The sequence below is a fragment of the Elephantulus edwardii genome, unplaced genomic scaffold, assembly GCF_000299155.1.
Source record: "Elephantulus edwardii isolate Elephantulus edwardi_28Jun2011 unplaced genomic scaffold, EleEdw1.0 scaffold00237, whole genome shotgun sequence".
Lineage (NCBI taxonomy): Eukaryota > Metazoa > Chordata > Mammalia > Macroscelidea > Macroscelididae > Elephantulus > Elephantulus edwardii.
Genome location: NW_006399987.1, coordinates 1,277,607 through 1,288,287, shown reverse-complemented (window position 1 = coordinate 1,288,287; position 10,681 = coordinate 1,277,607). Strand labels below are relative to the sequence as shown.

At 39.1% G+C, this 10,681-nt stretch overlaps 1 protein-coding gene across 1 annotated transcript; it reads left to right on the top strand.

The window, feature by feature from the left end:
- Window positions 1–7,298: 7,298 nt before the first annotated feature.
- On the top strand, window positions 7,299–10,406 carry LOC102849980 (olfactory receptor 18-like; the record flags this gene model as incomplete). Its single annotated transcript, XM_006898755.1, has 2 exons — window positions 7,299–8,223; window positions 10,384–10,406. Coding segments are annotated over exons 1-2 (948 nt in total), but the record flags the coding sequence as incomplete, so codon positions are not given.
- Window positions 10,407–10,681: the final 275 nt, after the last annotated feature.

Below are 10,681 nucleotides of genomic sequence, written 5' to 3'. Positions count from 1 at the left end.
AACAACAACAACAACAACAACAACATGTAAAATAGATCAATACTGAAACAGAGTACTAAGAAGATGCTTATTTCTATTTTGTCAACTATGCAAAGACAATTGATTGCCTGAATCACAATAAATTGTGGAAAACAATGCAAAGAATTGGAATTCCAAGGATTGGAATTGTGCTCATTATAAACCTGAAAGGAAAACTGATTTGAACAAAACAAGAGGCTATTGCATGGTTTAAATCAGGAAAGTTCTGTCAGTTTAGTATTTCTCAACATATTTAATTACAAAGCAAGTACTGGGCTATGTGAAGAACACAGCATCCAGACTGAAGGGTTATTAAGTAACAGCCCTTGATATGTAGATGATACAGTCTTTCCTCATTGAAAAAGACTTGAACCATTAACTGATGAAGATCAAACCATAGCCTTCACAGTATAATTCATCAATATGATTAAGAACTCCAGAAAATTGCAATGTGAAGTCAAGTTTCAAGATTAGTGATATGCAAAAGGAAATGGGAAGGATCTTGCATGAAAAACAATGTATTTGAACTTTGTAAATCTATCAATCTAAAGACCAATGTTGTGCATTTTCAAGTATACAATCTAAGTCTATAGATTGTTTATGAATATACAAACTTGCACATATAAAGCAGGCTATAATAGAAATTGAGATGAAAAATGAAGATGCTAAGAACACAAAAATAGACTTGTGTTTTTACCAGGATGTCTGGGTCAAAGAGGAGAAGCTACAGAAGATTCCATAGCTACACTAGGATTTGATCATCAAACTTTATATATTTCAAAATATTCTCACTATCTCATAAATAAGGGAAGAGTTATTCAACCAAAAAACCTTTTGACTGAAACCAATGAGACTTTATAAGTATGTAATCAAGCAGAGACTCCTGGTTAAAAATAATAGGGCTTCCTATCTTCCAACCCACACATAAGAAGATGGTACCTGTATTGAAACTTCACTGTTCTGCTAAGGATCACCTACAGTGTTCTTTTGTTCCTCAAGCTGTAAATAAAGGGATTCAGCATGGGAGTGACCATGGTATACATTACTGAGACCACTGCAGCCTTCCTAATAGAAGGTGCAGCAAATGAACTGATTAGGTAAACTCCCATTCCTGTTTCATAAAATAAGCAAGCAAGCCACAGGTGGGAAAAGTTATATACTTTCCATCTGGGAAGGAGACTCTACAAATGGCGTTACTAATTTGAGTGTAAGAGGAAAGAATTCCTGAGATTGGAATACGACCAAAGATAGAATCAATATACTCATCTGATATTGTTGGAGATATCATAACAAGCAAGATGAATTAGTTGAGGAGATTCACAGAGAAAAGAGGAACTTCCACACCTGTGCAGAAGGTAAGTGGTGATGCTATTGAAAAGTTCATCAGGGACTCCACAGGACTTAAGAAAAGCGTTCCCAAAACCAGTAAGCCTCAGCAGAAGAGGTTTATATGCATGTGTAGTGCAGAGGGAGACAGCCACAAACTGGTCATAAGCCATTGCAGGGACAAACAGACTGTCTAGACATACAAAGAGATTAAAAACAGGTGTTTGTGTCAGGCATCCCACATAGGTGATGGATTGACTCTATATCTGAACGTTCATAAACATCTTTGGGACAGTGGCGGAGCTGAAACCTTTGTCAGTCAAGGACAGGTTGGAGAGAACGAAGTACATGAGGGTTTGGAGGTGGAGGTCAGAGCTGATGGCCAGAATTATAAGTAGGTTCCCAATCTCAGTTACCAGGTATATGGACAGGAACGACCTTAAGGAGGAGAGGCTGCAATTCTGGGTACTCAGAAAGGACCAGTGGACAGCATTTGCTTGATTCTGTGGCTCTACTTACTTGAGACAGAGTTTAGAAAAAAGCAAAAAAGGATTATTTAAAAGAAATAAGTGAATAGGCACCAACCTGTCCTTAAATATGTGTCTCTAGTGGGAATAGGGAAGCAGAATCAGCAGTCGGAACACATTGACTTGGTGAGAGAATTGATGCTGGAGACAGAATGATTGAGTTTTGTACTATTGATGATTTATTCATTGCAAATACCTTTTATAAGAAACATAAGCGACAACTGTACACATTGACTTCACCTGCTGGTCTACATAGACATCAGATTGATTACATCTGTAGAAAGAATCACTGGAGAAGCTCAATATCAACTCTGAAAACTAGGCCAGGTAGTGATTGTGGAATAGACTATCAATTACTCATGTGCAAGTTCAAACTTAAGCTAAAGAAAATGAAACAAATCAGTGAGAACCAAAGTTTGACCTTGAGTGCATCCCACTCAAATTTAAAAACCATTTTAAAAAACAGGGACATTTGAGACCTTGATCACTAATGAATGGAGACCAGATGAGCTGTAGGAGGATATCAAGAATATCAACCAACCATGAAGAATGCAAAAGACAGACGGGAAATACTTAAGGATGCTCTATGCAGAATTTTGAATGATCCATGAAACATCAAAAGAGGAAGGAGTACACAGAGTCATTGTATCAAAAAAGAATTGGCTGACTGGAAGAATTTCATGAAACAGCTTATGATCAAGAACGGCTCTGAAGGAATTGGTAAAAAACAAGGCTCCAAGAATTGATGGACTGCCAATTGTTATATTTCAACAAGCAGATGAAGAAGCCCTGGACATGCTCACCAAGTTGTGCCAAGAAATCTGGAGGACAACTACCTGGCCAACTGGCTGGAAGAGATTCCATATTTTTTCCCATTCCAAAAAAAAGTGATCCAACAGAGTGAAGAAACTACAGAACAATATCACCAAATACCACACACAAACAAAATTCTGCTGAAGATTATCCAAAAACGACTGAAACAGTACACTGGATTTAGAAGAGGCTGTGGCACTAGGGACATCATAGTCAATGTCAGATGGATCTTGGCTGAAAATAGTATCAGAGGCATGTCTCTGTTTCATTGACTAAGCAAGGTATTTGACTGTTTGGATTACAACAAACTGAGGCTAACCTTGAGAAGATTGGGAATCTCAGAACACTTAATTGTGCTCATGTGAAACCTGTAATTGGGCTTGGAAGCAGTCATCAGAAAAGAGCAAGGAAACACTTTGTGGTTCAAAAAGCAGGAATGGAATGCATCAGGGATGCATCTTGTCTCCATACTGTTTCAATTTATATGCAGAACAGATTTTTTGGGCAGCTGGACTTTGGGAGGAGGAATGTGGCATCAGGATTAGGGGAAGACTCATCAACAACCTGTGTTACGCAGATGACACAACCTTGTTCACAGTAACTGAGGAGGACCTGAAGTATTTGCTGCAGAAGGTCAAGGACTGCAGTCTTCAATATAGATTGCATCTCAGCATCAAGAAACCAATGTGTTTTGAAGTCAATGGGCTTAATATTGTAAAATCACACTCTGTGTCTTTAAAATTAAAATATTGGATGAACAACGCTCTGATTTTCACACTAAGAAAAAGTTAAGAATTTCTGGTGAGCTTCCACTTAAAAGATGACAAGACACGAGGGAAGTTCACATTTTTTTTTCTTTCTCTTTCAATAATATTAACAAGTCTTTAGAGATTAGAATATTATGGACATACTTGGCTAATTATGTACTCTGGGAATTTAGCTTCCAAGGCCCTACAACTGTAAATATCTAAACCTTCTAAGCCTTCAATTTGTCTAATCCCAACTCAAGATCCATACTCTTTCTCTCCTGGAGGGGGAGTATCGGCTTCAGGATACAGATGTCCAAGTATGCTTTCCTACCAGTCCTGATGAAGAAACCTCTGCCTTCATCACCCAACAAACAGGGGAGACCTGGTGGGCTCCTCCACAGCAGGACTTCATTGTTTCCTCTTCCTCAGGCCAAGCAGCACCTTTATAATGGCCGAAAATGAGGACAGCAAGTGCTAAATGAAACTCAGAAGTCTGTGACTCTTCCTAGTTCTAGCAGAGATTGAAGAAAGATTATTTTGTGTACTAACTTCTTCTACATTAGTTCTACCTCTTTTAGAGAGTTCCCTCCCTGAACAGGTAATAGTTTCTTCTTATTTGTCCCTGCACAACATAATGATCTTGATTATGTTGATAACAATAATGGTGATGATAATAATTTTTAGTGTTACTGAACACAAAGGGTTCTTTTCTTAGTCAATCGCCAATAAGATAAACAGATTGCAATATCCATAAGCACTTTCTTAATCAGATCTGGGAGACAGCGATTCACCTCTAAGACTGTCTCCCTGTCTGGAAGTTGTCATTGGGTTTTATACTAGGATGAAACACTAGCTCATTTAACAGTGTACTTTTGTTAGTAAAAAAAGGAATTTCTGCATCTGAAAAAAATAATAGTTCATATTTAAGTACTAATAATTCAGGAAGGGTACAGTCCCCTTCCTGGTAAATGTGCAGGTTAAGATACAATTCACTTATGACTGGGAAACAGCCTCAGAAAGATCTAGGAGAGATGCATTTCCTCTTCTGGTAAACAGATCAAACAACTTTACATGATTTAAGACAGGAAACAGAGAATTCAGAGGTTAACTAACTAGTTTTGCAGGCTGAATAAAAATAACTATAGTTTTAGAACTGATACATATATAGAGAATTCTGAACTTGTTAATACCACCCTATCATTAGCACATTACTATAAACATTACTGGAGTTATCCCGTGTAAGGACCTGAAACGCGTTTTCTGTGGGATTTCTTCCCTATTTCTGCATCATTAAGCCCAGGAGACAGCAACACATATTATCTACATTTCACAGAGGAGAAAAGAAGTCTTGCTGTTTGGTATCATTTGTACCAGCTTATTAACTAGCAAAGCCCAGACTGAACGCAAGCTGTTTGAGAGCGATAGGCACGGGACACCAAGTCATTGTTTTCCTTGCCCAATCACTCTGACATTTCTAATCCCTGGTCTCTCCAGGAAGAAATCTCCTTTTCACTGTGCTTTATTGTGTGAAATTTCTTCCAGGCCACATGAAACTTAAATGCATCTTAGGTTAAGTTTCCTTTATTGTTACTCAAAATGTTTTCAATGTGAGGAAACTCTAAGGTTGGTGAATGTATGGGCCTTAGGGACCTATGATTTAATTGTAAATCCAGTCTACTCTACTTAGTGTATGAGGGGGCACATTGCTTATATTTCTTAGTCTCTGATACAGGCCACGGTCTTTGCAATCACTTGTTAGGCATCAGAGCTGGACAATGACTAGGGAGGATAGAAGGAGAACTGATGCCTTTGAGCTGTGGTGTCGGAGAAGAGTATTGAATGTACCATGTACTGCCAAGAAAACAAACAGATTCATCTTGGAGAGGGTTGAACCAGGCTACTCCTTGGAGGCAAGGATTCTGGGGCTTCGTCTGACATACTTTGGGCGTGTTGTAAGGAGGGACAGGTTCTTGGAGAGGGACATCATGCTTAGTAGGGTAGAGGGACAGTGCAGGAGGGGAAGACCCTCTATGAGGTGGATTGATTCAGTGACTGGGATAATCGGATGGGTGTGTCAGAGGCAGTGCGATTGGCACAGGATAGAGCCAGGTTTAGGGCTGTTGTACATAGGGTCGCTATGAGTCACAAACGACTCAACAGCACATAACAACAACAACAACAACAGCAACAACAACAACAACACGTTGCTCTCAGAGTCTACCCACATCTGAAAGAGAGTTTGTTCTGTACTTCTATCAGGACTAGGAAGACAACTGATATATGTGTTTGGTTTTTACTCTTAAAATTTGGTGAATTTGATTTTTGAATTAAGGAAATGGGCTAAACAGTTTACAGGGAATTTTATAGCATGAATCCTGTGGATTGCAGCACTTTCTGTAAATTGCAATATAAGTGAATAGATATTGTATAGATATAATTATAGAATATATAATTATATATAATAAATAAAATTTAAAATTATATATGATAGAATGGAATAGAATATAGAATAGAATAATTTCATATAACTGCATACTTAAGAAATCCAATATGAAAATATTATTCCATATTCATATGCAATAGATGTTATGAATAAGACTTCTGTAAATAGCAATCTATTTTACTACATGCTTAAGAAATCTGAGCTATGTAAATAATAACCCCTATTCATGTGTCTATAATCAAGGTACGTTCATTTTACACATAACTATTTTGAAGCTCTCTCTGACATACTTTGGGCATGTTGTCAGGAGGAACCATTCCTTGGAGAAGAACATCATTCATGGACAGCACAAGAAAGGAAGACCCTGGATGAGATAGATTGACACCATGACTGGAATAATGGGGAGTAGGTGTGTCAGAGACAATGAGATTGGCTCAGGGGCAGCACTCAGAGCTTTTGTGCATAAGGTTGCTGTGAGTCGCAGACAACCCAGAGGCATTATTAATGTAAACTAAGCAAAGCTTCATCCCATTCAAACGAAGTATTTGATAATCTGATGATTTCCTTTCATTTGGATCTCTATAAGAACGTTTTCTTTTCGTTCTTATTTAGGTAGATAATAAATGCTTGGGAGGAACCACTTAAATTTCATTCATTTTTGATTCCATAGAGGGAATCATGGTTGGCATAAGATAGATTATAACTGTAAGACAGTGATAAATCTGTTTTAAATATAAAATAGATTCTTCTTTTGTTCACAGGATCAAAAAGTAGACTCTCTGGCTTCTATATGGAGTGTTTCCCTGCCTGTGCTTTGTTAAGGAGCAAACTGGCCGAACTTCTTTCACAATAGTCATAGTGATTTTGAATTGAAATTGTCTTGTAAGAAAGTCTATTTTCTGTTGTATTTACTTCCCTCCTTTGAGGGGACTACTGTATTTCTATTGTTCTTCTGTGGATTTGTTATCTTAAAATGTCCTTACTATTCTAACATCATTGACCTCAGAGATTCTAAAGTGAGAGTACAGAAATGGTAGAAAACAGTGATGAAAGATTTCTGAGAAGCACAGTAGTTGAGTTTGCCACAATTTATGGTATTGTTGAAGGAACTGAAGTATTAAGTGTTAATACTTGTAAATTTGTGTTTGATAATTAACATCACAAATTCAAAATTCACACACTGGGTGCTGAGTGCCTTTTCATTTGTTTCCTTTTTATTTTTTATACTTTTTTATTATTAATTTTAATAGACATTTACAGAGGTTTTGGATTTCCACTCATTCATTTCCACACTTTTCTCCCTGCCCACCCCTCCCCACCAGCTCGCTTCCCCCTCCTAAGAGAAAAAAGAATTCCTTCATTAGTAAAGTTGTTTCCTTTTTAACAATCCTCTTTTCCTTCCCCACATTATGTGACAGGTACATGGAGCGCCAGAATCTAACAAGCATCTCTGATTTCCACCTCCTGTGCTTTTCTAAGGATCCAGAAGTTCAGCCCTTCCTCTTTGGGCTGTTTTTGTCTATGTACCTGGTCGCTGTCGCTGGGAATCTGCTCATCATCCTGGTCATCTGCTCTGACCCTCGCCTCCACACTCCGATGTACTTCTTCCTCTCCAATCTGTCCATGGCTGATATCTGCTCCGTCTCCACCACAGTCCCAAAGATGCTGGTGAATATTCAGACACGGAGCAGATCCATCACCTCTGTGGGCTGCCTGATGCAGGTGTTCTTTTTTTATCTCTTTGCCTGTCTGGACAGTATGTTCCTCACTGTGATGGCTTATGACAGGTTTGTAGCCATCTGCCGGCCCTTGCACTACACAGTGGTCATGAACTCCCGCTTCTGTGGCTTGCTGGCTGTCATCTCTTTTGTCATGAGCCTTTTGGACTCCCAGTTGCACATTTCAATAGTGTCACAACTGAACTTCTGCACAGATGTGGAAATCCCTAGTTTTTTCTGTGACCCTCCACAGCTCCTTAGTCTTTCCTGTTCTGACACCTCCACCATTACTATAGTAATGTATTGTGTCAGTGCCATCTATGGTGGTATTCCAGTCTTGGGAATCCTTTTCTCCTACACTCGAATTATATCTTCTGTTCTGAGGGTCTCCTCCTTACGTGGGAGGTATAAAGCCTTTTCAACCTGTGGCTCTCACTTGTCAGTTGTTTGCTTATTTTATGGAACAGGTATCGGTGTGTACCTCAGTTCAGTTGTAGCTTCTTCCAGGAAAGGTGTAAGTGCTGTTGCCTCGGTTATGTACACCGTGGTCACCCCTATGTTGAACCCCTTCATCTACAGCCTAAGAAACAAAGACATTAAGAGGGCACTGCATAAGCTTCTCAGCAAGAACACCTAGTCATGACACCTGTGCTATCTTTTTTTGTGTTGGTTGGAAAAGAGGACAAAATCAAACACCTCTTCAGTTACATAATTTTTGTCACTGTCATAATTTTTAATCTTGAATTTCATGTGATCGTTGTCTGGTTCAGGCTGTGGTCTTTCTGATTACCAGCTATGCATCTGAGATCTGGACACTGAATAAGAATGACAGAAAAATAATTGATGCCTTTGAGATGTGGTGTTGGAGAAGAGTGCTGAACATCCCATGGATGGCCAAGAAAATAAATAGCTATGTCTTGGAGAGGGTGCAGCCAGAGTGTTCTTTGGAGGCAAGATTGATGAGGTTTTGCCTAACATACTTTGGACATATTGCTAAGAGGTGCTATTCCTTGGAGAGGGACATGATGTTGGGAAGGGTTGAGGGTTGGCGAAGGAGAGGAAGACCCTCAACCAGGTGGACTGACAAGGTGACTGCTGCAATGGGCTCTTGTGTGTCAGGAAGTGTGAGGATGGCACAGGACAGGTCTGGTTTCAGATCTTTTGTTCATGGTGTCGCTATGAGTTGTACTCGACTTGCTGGCACCTAACAACAACAACAACAACAACAACAACAACAACAACAATAACAACAGCAACAGCAACATTGTTTTCTTTGTGACATCTCTAAAGGAATGAGTTAAATATTTGTATATATGTCAATCTTCTATCTGCATGATCAAATTTCATTATTGTTGCAGAGCCTCTTGTTGTTTATAATCTATGATTTAAGCTCCTCTGTGGCAATCACTTCCTAAACAACCTGCCTCTGGAAACTCTATGAACTTTGATAAATGTTGATAGTTGTAGAAGGGCTTTAGGCCTTCTGTTCATAGGGTTGCTATGCGTCATGCTCGACTTGAAGGCAATCAACAACAAAAACAACTAGTCTGTAACATAAATATGCATATATATTTTCAAATAGTTGACATGATTTCTGAAGGAGTTATTTGGGCTCTCTGAAAAACTGACTGTAAATGGTTTAGTTTGCTCTGTCTCTTATCAAACCTATAAATTTTCTTGATGAGACACTTTTGTACTGGAAAAGAAAATGCATGATAAGATGAGATCATACAATTTGTGGGAATATATATGGTAAAAGGGTGTGTGTATTCCTTGGTTGTAGTTAACTGAAATGATATTTTATGGTTTCAACTTATCCTAGAACTAGGTTGCACTTGCATTTCTGCAAACCTAGGCTGGTCCATAGTGTGCTTCACTGCTAACCTTAATGTGTCATCTTTCTGGAAGTTCGAATCTACCAGCCACTACTCCAGAGAAAGATGGGCACTCCCCCCTCATGCAATTTACAGGTTCCAAAAGCCTACTGGAGGTTCAACTACACATTGGTTCTAATTTGACTAAACGGGAGCATTTTTGAGGGTTGATCTAAAAATATCTTTGAGGTAGGGCTTCCCTTTGAGTTTTGATGGCTGACTTTCCCCAAAGTTAACATTTTCTTTTTATTCTTTGCACTTCAGCACTTAGAAAGAATGATACTGGCTCATTAACACTTCCAATGGAGAAAAAACTGGAATGAAATAATGTCAGAATTCTTCACAGCTCTCAGAAAGTTGTGTGCATAACTTTGGTATGGAAGAGAAATCACAGGAAAGGTGTGGGATTTTATGACACACCCCTGACCACATCTTGGTTTATAAACTTCCATTGGCTGAAGTGCACTTACCTGGGTGTTAGAGTCCTCAATATCCAATTAAGACTGTGATATTCTTCCAAGGCCACTGTAATAACCACATTTAATATTGCAGTTTACTACCAAATAGTAATTTTTATTATTTCTTATAAAGCTCATCAGATTCAAATGAGGTTTATATTACAAATTATAATCTTCTCTCTCATCACTGTCTAGTTGGAAGTGACTCGTAGCTGACCTATGAGGTTTTAGTAGATCATAAGTCTCATGGGAAGATATTGTCCCTCTTTCTTTCAAGATGCTGCTGGTGGAATTGAACCATCAGAAAGACACTACTTTTGAGTTAGCAGCTCGACTCTCTATGGACTATGGTGCTAAAGTCTCACTGTAATATTTGTTGCTATGTGCTGTCGAGTCATCTGAGACTCATAGTGACCCTATGTACAACAGCCCTAAAGCCTGCTCTATCCTATGCCAGTCGTACCATCTCCGACACACATACTCCCATTACCCCAGTCACTGAATCAATTCACCTCATAGAGGGTCTTCCCCTCCTGCGCTGTCCCTCCACCCTCCCCAGCATGATGTCCCCCAAGGACCGGTCTCTCGAAACATGTCCAAAGTATGTCAGACGAAGCCTCAGAATCTTTGCCTCCAAGGAGCAGCCTGGTTTAACCCTCTCCAGCATGTATCTGTTTGTTTTCTTAGCAGTCCATGGTATAGTCAAATACTCTTCTCCAACACCACAGCTCAAAGGCATCAATTCTCCTTCCATC